At 42.9% G+C, this 16,449-nt stretch overlaps 1 protein-coding gene across 1 annotated transcript in view; it reads left to right on the top strand.

Annotated features, from left to right (window-relative positions):
- ABCG1 (ATP binding cassette subfamily G member 1) overlaps positions 1-16,449 on the top strand; it is a 68,619-nt gene that overhangs the window by 35,013 nt on the left and 17,157 nt on the right. Inside the window, exons 5-8 of the mRNA XM_075593672.1 lie at positions 1,608-1,658; positions 13,832-13,977; positions 14,568-14,691; positions 15,742-15,856. Coding sequence (XP_075449787.1) covers positions 1,608-1,658; positions 13,832-13,977; positions 14,568-14,691; positions 15,742-15,856 — 436 coding nt within the window. The remainder of the gene's footprint in view (positions 1-1,607; positions 1,659-13,831; positions 13,978-14,567; positions 14,692-15,741; positions 15,857-16,449) is intronic.

Raw genomic sequence — 16,449 nt, 5'->3', positions numbered from 1 at the left:
TTATATAGAAGCAAATGTATCAACTCTTCTGTTAATATCAAGGGCACCTATTTATCATGTTTGTCATAGCTCATATATTCAATATGGTGAGGATCCGTGTCCCTGTGCTGGAAAGGATTTGAAGCCTGTTCATTTGAATGTAGCTGAGTTCTTTTCCAGCATTGGGCATTTACAGCATAATGAATTGAGACCATAATCTGATATGCGTGTCTCACTTTCAAGTGCTTGGAAGACACAATTAAGAGTTGATCATGCTCAGTTTAAGTTTATTTCTGGACCTACTTTCCTGTATGTACCTAATTCTGCTGATGGTCCAAATGATACCTCAAAATGAAAAAAGTGTAGATATTCATATGAATTATTTGGCATTTATTATCGGTTAGCATGTGTGTCCAGTGAGCCTTTTTAAGCCACAGCTAAATGATTTGATATAGTCCTCGTTTGTTGATTTACCAAGTTCCACCATATTGACTGGTTCACAGGAGCACCCCACCAACTACTTAATACACAAAGGGTTATATTTAGTAAACCATGGTAAGAAGTAAGGCACCTTATGGTCTATTTGCTTGTAGAAAAGAAATGTACCCCAGTCCTCTATTATCCACTAGAATATTCTATTTATTCTAAATTCAGTAAATATGATCATTCCCATAAATAGACTGAGTGCTGCTCGTAGAAATCTACTAACCAGCTTTGAAAAGGAGTACAAGTTCTGTAAAACATCTCACTGACTAACCCAAGTCACCCTATACTCCCATCTGTCCATTTGTAAAAGAACGTACAGTAAACCTGCTCTGTAAACATCTGGAAATCTCAGGTTACCGGTCACACACAAATCAGTAAACACGACCTTCCCGGCTGCACTGATACCACATGCTAATTACTGTGGAATAAACGAATTCTAAAATAGTGCGCATACAAATACAATTCAAGCCATTCTTGATATACTGCTGTCATCCTGAAAGATGGTTGGTTATTTATCAATTATATATCCTCCTTGAATCGATGACAAATATAAACCTGCTAATCAAATTTAACATGCACGGATCTTTTTAAGGAAGCTCGTGAAACCTTAGGCTACGCTTGTAGTGCCGGTGACGGTGACGCGACGGTCAGGCGACTGTCGCTGGAAAATCAAATAGAGATTACTTCCAGCGATCTCGACCAATCCGTCGATCCGTCGCGTTGCGCTTACTATAAGCGCACGCAACGGCAGCAATGTATTTGTTTTGCCGCAATGTCGCGTTGCTGTCGCCGGCACGATAAGCGCAGCCTTAGACTTTTTTTCTGCACTGCGAATGGAGAAAAATAGCATCTTAATATATGCACCTGTTACCGTGTCTATTGCACTTGGAGATACGTTACTGAAAACACGAAAATGACTTTTTGCACTTTCACAAATTTATTTTCGAGCCGGTTTTCTCCAAAATCAAGTTTTATACCTAGTCGAATAACACTTACAAGACAAATGTGACTTACCAGCCTTAACTGCAGCTGAAAATATGAATCTAAACGTCATATTCCATTATATTGCACTTTTATTTTCATTTATCAATTCTGAGTAATAATATTTTGTGTTAGTAAAAATGAATGTATATTTGTTGTAGGTTTCGGCCAACTTAAAACTTCAGGAAAAGGATGAAGGGAGAAAGGAAATGGTAAGCATTTGCTTCTTGTACTATTAATATTTTTATTTATTATTTATAAAATATTTGACCCGGAAAAATTACATTGAGAGTCACCTCTCGGTTTCAAGTATGTCCTGGGTACAAAATAAAGTTGACAACATTACAAGTTACAGCTACAAACATGTTTAAAGAAGGAAACAACCAGAGTCTTGAATTAACTTAAATAGGAAATGGAATTGAGAGACTCGGGTAAATTGTTCCAGAAGTGGGGTGATCGGTGCAAGAAGGAAGAGCGATCAGATTCTTTATTGAACCTTGGGACTATTAGCAGGTTTGGATGTAAGGAGATCACGGCTGCGTATAGTAGGGGTGAGAAGCTGTAGTCAGACTGTTAATCTCTTGACTATATGAGGCGCTCAACAGTTTGATCCGCAAGCAAAGCAACTGCTAACTGACTAAAATGTAATTTCCCTCAATATCCTGCCTGCCTAATGCACTCTGTTTATAACTCTCATATTCAACTCTTTCACGACTCTCTCTTGCTCACCGCCCCCCAACTTCTGTAACTGACTCACACTCAGTATATGACAAGCACCTTCCTCGCCACCTTACAGTCAAATCAGAAAACCAGCTCACTGAATGAAGCTTTCCAAAACCCTGAATTCATGACAACTTCGTCCCATTCCTGCGGCGGTGCTTACCAATACGCATGGCTGGGCAGTGCTACCCTCACTCCTTCCCCTAATATGATCTGTCGAGCAGGGATTCCTGTTCCCATTGTCAGCGTTAATGTTTGTTACACCTGTTGCACAGGTTGTAGCAGGTGTCATTGTTCCCCTGTGCTGGATTAGGTTGTGATATTCTGCACCAGCAGCACCATCCTATGGAAACGATAACATATTCTGTATGTGGCACTGACTACATCTGTACTATACTTCCCTGTTTTCTTCTGTTGTGTATTTTGTAAAGCGATGTGTATATTGTTGGCTGTATATAAATAAAAAATATACATACACTAGCTGTACCCGACGTAACATACACCGATCTAGGAGATCTGAAAGGTTATTAATTAAACATTACTCTTTGGTTTCACCCCTCCCGGTAATGCCCTGCTGTATCTTGTCCCCTCTCCCCCACCTTACAATCTCCTCCATCATGCCCTGCTGTACTCTCTCCTCTCGTTGCACTCTCTGCACTCCCTGCGTTCCTGTGTCTGCTCCTCTCTGTGCATAATACACCCCCTCCTCGCCTACTTATCTCATCTGTCTCCTCCTCTCCTTGCGGTCTCTCTCTGTCTTCTCTCCCCTCCTTGTTATCTTTCCTCCCCTCCATCATGCCCTGCTCCTCTTTGCACTCTCTCCTCTCATTGCACTCCCTCCTCCCCTCTCTCTGCACTCCCTGCGTTACTGTGTCTGCTCCTCTCTGTGCATAATACACCCCCTCCTCGCCTACTTATCTCATCTGTCTCCTCCTCTCCTTGCGGTCTCTCTCTGTCTTCTCTCCCCTCCTTGTTATCTTTCCTCCCCTCCATCATGCCCTGCTCCTCTTTGCACTCTCTCCTCTCCTCTTTGCACTCCCTGCCTTACTGTGTCTGCTCCTCTCTGTGCACACAACACTGCCTCCTCTCCTACTAATCTGCCTCCTCCTCTTCTTGCTGTCTCTCTGTTTCCTCTTCCTACTCACCTTCCTGTCCTTCCTCCCCGATCTGCACACTGCTCTCCACTGTGTGTCTCATCTCCCCTCTTTGCTGACTCTCCTCCCTCCTCCATCATGCCCTGCTCCTCTTTGCACTTGCACTCTTCTCTGTGCACACTACACTCCCTCCTCTCCGGTAATGCCCTGCTGTATCTTGTCCCCTCTCCCCCACCTTACAATCTCCTCCATCATGCCCTGCTCCTCTTTGTACTCTCTCCTCTCGTTGCACTCTCTGCACTCCCTGCGTTCCTGTGTCTGCTCCTCTCTGTGCATAATACACCCCCTCCTCGCCTACTTATCTCATCTGTCTCCTCCTCTCCTTGCGGTCTCTCTCTGTCTTCTCTCCCCTCCTTGTTATCTTTCCTCCCCTCCATCATGCCCTGCTCCTCTTTGCACTCTCTCCTCTCCTCTTTGCACTCCCTGCCTTACTGTGTCTGCTCCTCTCTGTGCACTCCCTCCTCCCCTCTCTCCTCTCATTGCACTCCCTCCTCCCCTCTCTCTGCACTCCCTGCGTTCCTGTGTCTGCTCCTCTCTGTGCATAATACACCCCCTCCTCGCCTACTTATCTCATCTGTCTCCTCCTCTCCTTGCGGTCTCTCTCTGTCTTCTCTCCCCTCCTTGTTATCTTTCCTCCCCTCCATCATGCCCTGCTCCTCTTTGCACTCTCTCCTCTCATTGCACTCCCTCCTCCCCTCTCTCTGCACTCCCTGCGTTACTGTGTCTGCTCCTCTCTGTGCATAATACACCCCCTCCTCGCCTACTTATCTCATCTGTCTCCTCCTCTCCTTGCGGTCTCTCTCTGTCTTCTCTCCCCTCCTTGTTATCTTTCCTCCCCTCCATCATGCCCTGCTCCTCTTTGCACTCTCTCCTCTCCTCTTTGCACTCCCTGCCTTACTGTGTCTGCTCCTCTCTGTGCACACAACACTGCCTCCTCTCCTACTAATCTGCCTCCTCCTCTTCTTGCTGTCTCTCTGTTTCCTCTTCCTACTCACCTTCCTGTCCTTCCTCCCCGATCTGCACACTGCTCTCCACTGTGTGTCTCATCTCCCCTCTTTGCTGACTCTCCTCCCTCCTCCATCATGCCCTGCTCCTCTTTGCACTTGCACTCTTCTCTGTGCACACTACACTCCCTCCTCTCCTAATCTTCTCATCTCATCTGTCTCCACTGCCATTAAAATCTCTTCCCCCAGTTTCCTGGGTGTGAGAGACCGCTCAGTCTATCACAGAGGGGGAGGGGTGTATGCATATATCTATGTATATCTTCACTTATATAGTGGTGACGGTGTACTCAGCGCTTTACAAAGACAATACAGTACTGTACAGGGAATTATAATACAGTAAGCACAGCAAAGTCAGACAACAGGAAAATAAATCCTTGGCCCCGGAGAGCTTACAATCTAAGTGGTATGTTGGGAGACTTACAGAGACAGCAGGTGAGGGAATAGATGTAGGATCTGGCAGTGATTGGCCACAATTGAGTGACTGTGAGTGTAGAACAGTAACCATGAGTCCAGACTACTGTGATGCTTCTTTTGAGAGGTTGGTTGGTATTAATTTTAGATAGGTTAACATCATTAGCAGAAAAAGACGTGGCAGGGAGGTGTGGGCGAGAGAAGGTGTGTATATGGCTGTGTCCAGTATTAGGAGAGATATCCCCAGCAGCAAGGAGTAGAGAGAGAGAGGAGGTGAGCAGGGGATTTGTGGGGTGCTCTTTATTAAGGGGTGTAGAAGCTGTTGGAAAAGGTGTGTGTATATAGTGGTGCAGTGTATGGGAACATGCATAGGTGGAGGGGAGGAGAGATGAAGAAATGTTTATAGGAGAGTGGGGAAGTTGGAGAGAACAGAAAAGTTTACAAAGGAGTGAGGAAACAGCAAACCGAAAATCAATAGGGAGACATAATGAGATGCAGAGAGAGACAGGTAGGAGGAGAGAGTTCCCATGTTTTGGAAGGGAGGAGGAGTAGACTGTGAAAGAGCAGGTGTATAAATCTGACCTGGGAGGGCAGTGTATTACTGAAGGTTACACAGCAGCTTACAAAGTTAGTCATTAGATGTGAAGAAATTAGCAGAGCATTTAGGACCCCAAATTCTCACAGTTGCAGGGTTGATGAAGTGCTGAGTCCAATTCTAGTATTCTTCACCTCCAATTTAAACTCCACAGACACTTCATATGTAACACTTAAGATGTTACATAACCAATGTGCAGCCTCATTACACAGCATCAGCAGTCTCATTGGCTGTCCATGGGTGAGGGATAGGCCACTTATTTTAATAAATGTGTATTTCATTCTTTATATACTTGTTTTGACTGCTTCAGCCTTAGGTCCCTCGGCACAGTAGGCTCTGCATTCGTTAGAGATAATTGGGTTTATGCACCAGAGTTTTTTTCCTATTTGCCAATTTGTTTATAGGGGAATCGAGATCCCCTTCTACTCCGGCTGCAGAACACCAATTGTCTTCAAGGACCCCAATTTTTTTTGGTTTGAGTAACCATTACACAGAATATAATTTAATAATCACTTTTTATTACTGTTAGTTATTTCACTTTAGTGCCCCTTATATTTTCACTATTGACAGGCCGATCCGCCTATCACAGAGGAGGAGGGATGTGTATCCTCACTGGCTGTCTCTGTGTGAGTGATAGGCCATTCAGCCTATCACAGAGGGATGTGTAGACATCCTCGAGAAATATACAGATAGATAAATTTTGGGATTGAAAAATCCCGGGAGCCTAAAATGTCCCCCCTGGTGCCTGTGCTGGGCGCAGTTATGACTGCTGACCTGATTGACAGGTCAAGTCACTGCTGCACAGCTCAGTGAGGAGAGCAAGGGGTTGGGGGGCATTGAAGAGCAGGAAGCAGAGGCGCACAAGGCTGGCGGCAGGGCTACTTGGGGGCGAGCCTTGTCAGAGCAGAGAGGATTTGAGCGTGTTAGTGTGTGTGCCTCTGTATGTATCTGTGTGAGAGTGTGTCTGTGTGAGAGTGTGTCTGTATGAGAGTGTGTCTGTATGAGTGTGCCTCTGTATGTATCTGTGTGAAAGTGTGTCTGTGTGAGAGTGTCTGTATGAGTGTGCCTCTGTATGTATCTGTGTGAGAGTGTGTCTGTGTGAGAGTGTGTCTGTGTGAGAGTGTGTTTGTATGAGTGTGCCTCTGTATGTATCTGTGTGAGAGTGTGTCTGTATGAGTGTGCCTCTGTATGAGAGTTTGTCTGTGTGAGTGTGCCTCTGTATGTGTCTGTGTGAGAGTGTGTCTGTATGAGAGTTTGTCTGTGTGAGTGTGCGTCTGTATGTATCTGTGTGAGAGTGTGTCTTTGTGAGAGTGTGTCTGTGTGAGAGTGTGTCTGTGTGAGTGTGCCTCTGTATGTGTCTGTGTGAGAGTGTGTCTGTATGAGAGTTTGTCTGTGTGAGTGTGCGTCTGTATGTATCTGTGTGAGAGTGTGTCTATATGAGTGTGCCTCTGTATGTATCTGTGTGAGAGTGTGTCTGTGTGAGAGTGTGTCTGTATGAGTGTGCCTCTGTATGTATCTGTGTGAAAGTGTGTCTGTGTGAGAGTGTCTTTATGAGTGTGCCTCTGTATGTATCTGTGTGAGAGTGTGTCTGTGTGAGAGTGTGTCTGTGTGAGAGTGTGTCTGTGTGAGAGTGTGTTTGTATGAGTGTGCCTCTGTATGTATCTGTGTGAGAGTGTGTCTGTATGAGTGTGCCTCTGTATGAGAGTTTGTCTGTGTGAGTGTGCCTCTGTATGTGTCTGTGTGAGAGTGTGTCTGTATGAGAGTTTGTCTGTGTGAGTGTGCGTCTGTATGTATCTGTGTGAGAGTGTGTCTTTGTGAGAGTGTGTCTGTGTGAGAGTGTGTCTGTGTGAGTGTGCCTCTGTATGTGTCTGTGTGAGAGTGTGTCTGTATGAGAGTTTGTCTGTGTGAGTGTGCGTCTGTATGTATCTGTGTGAGAGTGTGTCTGTGTGAGTGTGCCTCTGTATCTGTGTGAGAGTGTGTCTATATGAGTGTGCCTCTGTATGATCTGTGTGAGAGTGTGTCTGTGTGAGAGTGTGTCTGTGTGAGAGTGTGTCTGTGTGAGAGTGTGTCTGTGTGAGAGTGTGTCTGTGTGAGAGTGTGTCTATATGAGTATGCCTCTGTATGTATCTGTGTGAGAGTGTGTCTGTGTGAGTGTGCCTCTGTATGTATCTGTGTGAAAGTGTGTCTGTATGAGTGTGCCTCTGTATGTATCTGTGTGAGAGTGTGTCTGTGTGAGAGTGTGTTTGTATGAGTATGCCTCTGTATGTATCTGTGTGAGAGTGTGTCTGTGTGATTGTGTGTCTGTATGAGAGTTTGTCTGTGTGAGTGTGCGTCTGTATGTATCTGTGTGAGAGTGTGTCTTTGTGAGAGTGTGTCTGTGTGAGAGTGTGTCTGTGTGAGTGTGCCTCTGTATGTGTCTGTGTGAGAGTGTGTCTGTATGAGAGTTTGTCTGTGTGAGTGTGCGTCTGTATGTATCTGTGTGAGAGTGTGTCTTTGTGAGAGTGTGTCTATATGAGTGTGCCTCTGAATGTATATGTGTGAGAGTGTGTCTGTGTGAGAGTGTGTCTGTATGAGTGTGCCTCTGTATCTATCTGTGTGAGAGTGTGTCTGTGTGAGAGTGTGTCTATATGAGTGTGCCTCTGTATGATCTGTGTGAGAGTGTGTCTGTGTGAGAGTGTGTCTGTGTGAGAGTGTGTCTGTGTGAGAGTGTGTCTATATGAGTATGCCTCTGTATGTATCTGTGTGAGTGTGTCTGTGTGAGAGTGTGTCTGTGTGAGAGTGTGTCTATATGAGTGTGCCTCTGTATGATCTGTGTGACAGTGTGTCTGTGTGAGAGTGTGTCTGTGTGAGAGTGTGCCTGTGTGAGAGTGTGTCTGTGAGAGTGTCTGTGTGAGTGTGTCTGTGTGAGAGTGTGTCTGTGTGAGAGTGTGTCTGTATGAGTGTGCCTCTGTATGTGTCTGTGTGAGAGTGTGTCTGTATGAGTGTGCCTCTGTATGATCTGTGTGAGAGTGTGTCTGTGTGAGAGTGTGTCTGTATGAGTGTGCCTCTGTATGATCTGTGTGAGAATGTGTCTGTGTGAGAGTGTGTCTGTATGAGTGTGCCTCTGTATGTACCTGTGTGAGAGTGTGTCTGTGTGAGAGTGTGTCTGTATGAGTGTGCCTCTGTATGTATCTGTGTGAGAGTGTGTCTGTGTGAGTGTGTCTGTATGGGTATGCCTCTGTATGTATCTGTGTGAGAATGTGTCTGTGGGAGAGTGTGTCTGTATGAGTGTGCCTCTGTATGTATCTGTGTGAGAGTGTCTGTGTGAGTGTGTCTGTATGAGTGTGCCTCTGTATGTATCTGTGTGAGAATATGTCTGTGTGAGAGTGTGTCTGTATGAGTGTGCCTCTGTATGTATCTGTGTGAGAGTGTGTCTGTGTGAGTGTGTCTGTATGAGTGTGCCTCTGTATGTATCTGTGTGAGAGTGTGTCTGTGTGAGAGTGTGTCTGTATGAGTGTGCCTCTGTATGTATCTGTGTGAGAGTGTGTCTGTGTGAGAGTGTGTCTGTGTGAGTGTGCCTCTGTATGTGTCTGGGTGAGAGTGTGTCTGTATGAGAGTTTGTCTGTGTGAGTGTGCGTCTGTATGTATCTGTGTGAGAGTGTGTCTTTGTGAGAGTGTCTGTATGAGTGTGCCTCTGTATGTATCTGTGTGAGAGTGTGTCTGTGTGAGAGTGTCTGTATGAGTGTGCCTCAGTATGTATCTGTGTGAGAGTGTGTCTGTGTGAGAGTGTGTCTGTATGAGTATGCCTCTGTATGTATCTGTGTGAGAGTGTGTCTGTGTGAGAGTGTGTCTGTATGATTGTGCCGCTGAATGTATCTGTGTGAGAGTGTGTCTGTGTGAGAGTGTGTCTGTATGAGTGTGCCTCTGTATGTATCTGTGTGAGAGTGTGTCTGTATGAGTGTGCCTCTGTATGATCTGTGTGAGAGTGTGTCTGTGTGAGTGTGTCTGTGTGAGAGTGTGTCTGTGTGAGTGTGCGTCTGTATGTATCTGTGTGAGAGTGTGTCTTTGTGAGAGTGTCTGTATGAGTGTGCCTCTGTATGTACAGTAGAGGCAGCGATTATTCTAACAAAAACCAGTGGCAATTCCCCAAAAGACCCAGGTACACCCAGGTACATTCTGAATACATGCCTTAAACTAGCCCCAGCATTTCTGCATTGATTAATGGCCTATCAGATTAACAGCGGGGGTCCCTGGCAGTCCCATTCAAACAGAATTTGACTGCCAGGGATCCCTGCTGTGTTAATCCTATGGGTCGTTAGTCAATGCAGAAATGCCTTAAACGTGCCTCAAACTAGCCCCGAACATACCCAGCACATACCCAGCACATACCCAGAATGTAACCTGGCTAGTTTAAGGCAAGTGTTAGAATAAACGTTGCCTCTACTGTATCTGTGTGAGAGTGTGTCTGTATTGTATTGTATTGTATGTCTTTATTTATATGGAGCCATTAATGTACATAGCGCTTCACAGTAATAATTCATGGGGTAATCAAATAAATAACAGATAATATAAATAACAGATCATGGGAATAAGCGCTTTAGACATAAAAGTAACATTAAGGAAGAGGAGTCCCTGCCCCGAGGAGCTTACAGTCTAATTGGTAGTTAGGGAGAACGTACAGAGACAGTAGGAGGGAGTTCTGTGAGAGTGTGTCTGTATGAGTATGCCTCTGTATGTATCTGTGTGAGAGTGTGTCTGTATGAGTGTGCCTCTGTATGTATCTGTGTCAGAGTGTGTCTGTGTGAGAGTGTGTCTGTATGAGTATGCCTCTGTATGTATCTGTGTGAGAGTGTGTCTGTATGAGTGTACCTCTGTATGTATCTGTGTCAGAGTGTGTCTGTGTGAGAGTGTGTCTGTATGAGTATGCCTCTGTATGTATCTGTGTGAGAGTGTGTCTTTATGAGTGTGCCTCTGTATGTATCTGTGTGAGAGTGTGTCTGTGTGAGAGTGTGTCTGTATGAGTGTGCCTCTGTATGTATCTGTGTGAGAGTGTGTCTGTATGAGTGTGCCTCTGTATGTATCTGTGTGAGAGTGTGTCTGTGTGAGAGTGTGTCTGTATGAGTGTGCCTCTGTATGTGTCTGTGTGAAAGTGTGTATGTGTGAGAGTTTGTCTGTATGAGTGTGCCTCTGTATGATCTGTGCGAGTGTGTCTGTGTGAGTATGCCTCTGTATGTATCTGTGTGAGAGTGTGTCTGTGTGAGAGTGTGTTTGTATGAGTGTGCCTCTGTATGATCTGTGTGAGAGTGTGTCTGTGTGAGAGTGTGTCTGTATGTATCTGTGTGAGAGTGTGTCTGTATGAGTGTGCCTCTATGTATCTGTGTGAGAGTGTGTCTGTGTGAGTGTGTCTATATGAGTGTGCCTCTGTATGTATCTGTGTGAAAGTGTGTATGTGTGAGAGTGTGTCTGTATGAGTGTGCCTCTGTATGATCTGTGTGAGTGTGTCTGTATGAGTGTGCCTCTGTATGTATCTGTGTGAGAGTGTATCTGTGTGAGAGTGTGTCTGTATGAGTGTGCCTCTGTATGATCTGTGTGAGAGTGTGTCTGTGTGAGAGTGTGTCTGTATGTATCTGTGTGAGAGTGTGTCTGTATGAGTGTGCCTCTGTATGTATCTGTGTGAGAGTGTGTCTGTGTGAGAGTGTGCCTGTATGAGTGTGCCTCTGTATGATCTGTGTGAGAGTGTGTCTGTGTGAGAGTGTGTCTGTATTATATATTTATTTGTGTCAACTCGGGTGTCACTGGGAAAGTGACCAAGTATACTGCAATAAACAAAGGTACTCCAGTCACATCTAATATGACAAATTATTTAGTAGATTACTATTAAAAATAAAGAAGAGAAGTGTAAGTATTTTTGTTAAGCCTTTAAAGTAACCCAATGCTTTGGAGTATTATTTAGGGTCTTTACCTAATCTCTTTTATTATATGTTTTTGCTGATCCAGATATTTTCATTTTTGTGGCATTGTTTGCTAATCGTAACATTTTTCATTTAAATAGATAAAGTGGATGAACATTATTAGTAAGAACCCCAAGAAAATAGAAACACATACATTTTTACTCTGGCAGCAAAATAATTTATAGTAAGTGTGATTTAGTCTAAGGAAGATACTGCAAGATACACTGGGGTTTTTGTTTTGTTTTTTTGTTTGTCTGTTGTGTGGAACTGCCAATTAGAAGCTGGATTGATCCAGAAGGACATGGATAGATTGAAACATTAGGCAGGTAAATGGCAGATGAGGTTTAATGCAGATAAATGTAAGGTTATGCATTTGGAAAACAAGAATAAACAGGTGACTTACAAAGGAAATGCGGAAAAATTAGGTGAATCCTTGATGGAGAAGAACTTAGGAGTAATTGTAGACAGCAGGCTTAGCAATAGTGCCCAATGTCATGCAGTAGCTGCAAAGCCAAACAAGATCCTATCATGCATTAAACGGGGAATGGATGGAAGGGAAGTAAAGATAACTGTGTCCCTCTAGAAAGCATTAGTAAGAACCTTGAATATGGAGTTCAGTCTTGGGCATCACTCCAGAAAAATGACATTATGGAACTAGAAATAGCCGCCAAATTAATAAAGGGGATGGAACATCTAATTTATGAGGAAAGGCTAGATAATTTAGATTTGTTTACATTGGAAAGAGGCGTGTAAGAGGGGATATGATAATTATATACAAAGATATTCAGGGACAATACACAGAGCTTTAAAAAAAAAAAAAATATTCATCCCAAAGGCAGAACAAATGACTCGGGGGCATCCCTTAGAGTTGGAGGAAAGGAGATTTCACCAGCAACAAAGGAAAGGGTTCTACACACTAAGGGCAGTTACAATGTGGAATTCTTTACTCATGGAGACTGTGATGGCAGATACAATAGATATCTTCAAATAAAGGTTGGACATCTTTTTTAGAAAGGAAAGGTATACAGGGATAGCTCAAATAAGTATACATGGGTAGGATGTTTATCCAGTGAGTAATCTGATTGCTATTATTTGGAGTCAGGAAGGAATTTATTTTTCTCCTTATAAGACATCATTAGATAATGTGCCACTGTTTTTTTTTTTGTTTGCCTTCCTCCTGATCAATATACTGCAAATATAAATATAGGATAAAGTATATGTCATCTAAATTTAGCATAGGTTGAACTTGATGGACGCACTGTATGTCTTTTTCAACCTTATCTACTATGCAACTATGTAACCTGTCACTCCCAACCTATTTACAGACAGTAAATCTTTACTTCTGCACTCGTCATTAAATGTATGTGTGTGTTTGCGCCTTCATTGGTTTCCTGGTTCTATAAATGGAAAGCATGCTTGGCAATCCCCATGTGATAGGCATTGTTTTGCATTCTGGAGGGCCTAGTACACTGGCCCGGATATTCTGGTTTTGTTGATTGTCGTATAGCACAGAAGGTCAGTTTGGACTGAACATGTTTCTATGCGTTTGAGTTACAGGCAGAATACAAGAATGTTTTCAAAATAATTAGTTGTTCAAGAACGCATGTGATGGTCTGTAGAGATATAATGGCATTTGGAGGTGTTTTGCCACTATGGGCCATATGCTAATAACTGCTACTCCATAAGATACCTTCTGTGCTGAAAGGCAACTTAACCCCATTTACCTAAAAGGGACATAAAGGGCTTTATTTACTATGTTGTGCTGGAAGGTGTCTTATGAAGTAGCACTACTTTGTAAATATGGCCCTAAATGTTTAACAGTTTAAGGGGATTGATGTATTTTTCTATAATAATTTCTTAAAGTTTATCAGTGTTTGTAAACACTGGATTTTAGGATTTGGTTCTCTGCCCCTCACAGCGGACATTTGTCCTGTCCCCTGTCATCTTAGTTGATCCATTGTTGTGTGCATGAGTACCGTAAATATATTACTAAATTGGGGAAAACAGTATTAACCATCTTACACCGGTACTTTTTATGGTATTACAACATGTAAAAATATAACCCAAGATTTTTATAGGGCATTCTATATTATTTGTTGTACAGTGACTGCTATTGCTTGCACTTGGCATTCCAATACATACAGTACTATTGTTTACAGTACATCACCTCCCATTGCACAGGGCTGCCTTGTTTTTTTGAATAATGTAGATACCTCATTGTTTTCTGCTTCATGTTCTGAACACAGCACCTGGATCCTGAAACCTTCTGCACTATCATTGTGAATATCAGAACTCCAGCATTAGAACACATTTGCCACATAAGAAAGGCTTGCACTGCAGTCCTGCTACTGTATGTAGAAGGATGTGCAGAGCCTCTTAGCGCCCAGGTGATGCGTTCAGAAGTTGGTCTGGATATGAAGCACTGCATTTACTGTATGTGCATTATGTGGTGTAACTGATTCACCTGACCGCAAAGTAGTGAAAATGATGCTTTCTTACAGCTGGTATTCCTTGGTTGTGTCTGTATTTCTGGTTGCAGGTTTTAAGTCTAATCTCATATCCCAATTTCAGGTGAAGGAGATCCTGACGGCCCTGGGTTTGTTGCCATGTGCAGACACCAGAACTGGAAGTCTTTCTGGGGGTCAAAGAAAGCGCCTCGCTATTGCTTTGGAATTAGTGAATAATCCGCCAGTTATGTTCTTTGATGAACCAACCAGGTACGGAAGTCTTTGTCGTGATACCGATAGGAAGTATCCTGACGGCTGTGATAGAACTGTATGACATATTGCAATATCATATTAGAAATCAACATATCAGAAATCTTCTATGTGATGCAATAATTAAATAGCTCATCTTATAATATCATTTGTTAGTCCAAATAAAAAAGGTATCACCTAATAACGATATAATTACTAATTTACTGTGAACTATTTGATTCAATTGTAATGCTCACATATCACACTGTGCTAACCAGCTGTATATGAGCATGTACAGTATATTTACAAGGTTTAACACAGTTGTTTCGATAAGGATGCCTCCTACTAGAGATTATGTTGTACTCAGTATTTCCTGTGTTGTCAGACTTGATAGTTTTGTACATCAACTCCCATTCATTTAGGAAATGTTAATAATTACCAGGCTTTATGAATCCTACTGTATAATTAACATGTGCACAATAAATTGGAGTATTCAATTGTGTCTGACTTAGAATGATATTTAAAAGATGTATTTTCTGTACACTGAATCAGTCCCTTATTGTACCCGATTATCTCCATCTAAAAGCTAACATATCTTTTATTTCTCTCAGTGGCTTGGACAGTTCGTCCTGTTTCCAGGTCGTGTCCTTGATGAAATCTTTGGCTCAAGGTGGCAGGAATATAATCTGCACAATCCACCAGCCCAGTGCCAAACTGTTTGAGTTATTTGACCAGGTGAGTATTCTTAATTCTGTGTGCTCCTGCTAGGACAAAAGGATAATAGATTACTAAATGGTGCAGTGGAGGCAAATCCATACAGATAGTAATAATAGATAAATATAACCATTAATATTGGATGCATGTCACATGTTGAGAAACTCTAAATAGTTAAACATTTGGTACAGGAGGCGCCTGCATCATGTTTAATCAATGTGCCTTTGATGTAGTGCCGCATAAAGATCTGTTAACCCCACATTGCCAGACACTCTGACAGCAGAGGGGTTTAAATCCAATTCATAGAGAGAAAATGGGGATAAATCCCCTGGGGTGCTGCCAAAACTCCTCCGTGTGGTTTAATCAGCGTGGGTATAATGAATTCAGACGAAAATGAAACGGATCAATAATAGTCCATATACAGCTGTGTAGTGGCCCCAGAATGATGCTAATCCAGTCAGGTGGCAATATACATAGGGGATGGAGGAGGGGGGACCAATAAGGGGCACTTAGACAATGCTGGTATAAGGCACTCCCCTCACACATCCCAATCCCTTACCCTCCTCCTATGGATCCTCTAAAACGCACAATGTCCCGAGAAGCACTAGCCACATATCAGCAATCATAAAATGGAATGTACTCACTGATTGTGATAGAAGGCAAGTAAGCCTTGAAGCATCCGTTTCAGAAGGCGGGCATCGCTCCCACATTAGGCGAGGAAGAAGGAAAAAAGGGAACAAGCACTGCAAACAATTCAAACTGGAGGCGGGTTAAAAATGCAAAAAAAACTTTATTTAGGCATAACGCCTAAGAAAAAACACTATCAGCACTATCCTCTGACGCGTTTCGTGCCGGAGGCACTTTGTCAAAGAGTTTTTTCTTAGGCGTTATGCCTACATAATTTTTTTTTGCATTTTTAACCCGCCTCCAGTTCGAATTGCTTGCAGTGCCTGTTTCCTTCTTAAATCCAATACAGATGTTATTTTTTTAATGGTTTTATTTTCATTAGCATACAAAGCAAGTAAACTGATATCTTTTCACTTCCCAAATGCATTTTTCGTTCTCTTACAGCTTTATGTGCTAAGCCAGGGACAATGCATCTATCGTGGGAAAGTCTCCAATCTGGTTTCTTACTTGAGAGGTCTGGGATTAAACTGTCCAACCTACCACAACCCGGCGGATTTCAGTAAGTAATATCGTTAGCAAAAGTACCTCCTTCTCCTTCTCCGGGGGTAGAGGTGTGAAAAAGCAGATTATAAATACACGAACGTGCGAGGGTTAAGATGTAACTTTTGTGTGGGGAACATCTCTTACTGCTGCCCTATTATATAACTGTAAAAAAAACAACAGAATAAAGCCATTATTATAGATAATTATGGTTAAATCAGTCTCATTACGTCTGAGACAGCAACCAAAATAGTAAGCACGCATTTTGTGACAGGGACTTTTTGTGCTTGTACCTTGCTGGTTATGTGTATGCTGCATAATAATGTCTTACTAATATATGGAAACTGTGCAAATTAGTAAATGAAAGGATTGTTTTTACCATTACTTAAGAGTGTTGCAAGTGCCATCCGGTGTTTCAAACACATTTGTCAGTTTGTATCTCTATGAAGTTGTTACCCTGGCTGTGCTCAAAGCTGTGACCATGCAGCAAGCTTAAGCCTATAGGGAACCATGTTAAAAATGGTTTTTGAGGCAAAAAGTGACACTGTGCTCATTTGCATGTCATTTCCCAGAATCCCTTGCTACAGTGGAAGTGCTGTGTGCTGGGTGATA

This window comes from Ascaphus truei, chromosome 3 (assembly GCF_040206685.1).
Source record: "Ascaphus truei isolate aAscTru1 chromosome 3, aAscTru1.hap1, whole genome shotgun sequence".
NCBI lineage: Eukaryota > Metazoa > Chordata > Amphibia > Anura > Ascaphidae > Ascaphus > Ascaphus truei.
This window is presented reverse-complemented; position numbering and strand designations above follow the sequence as displayed.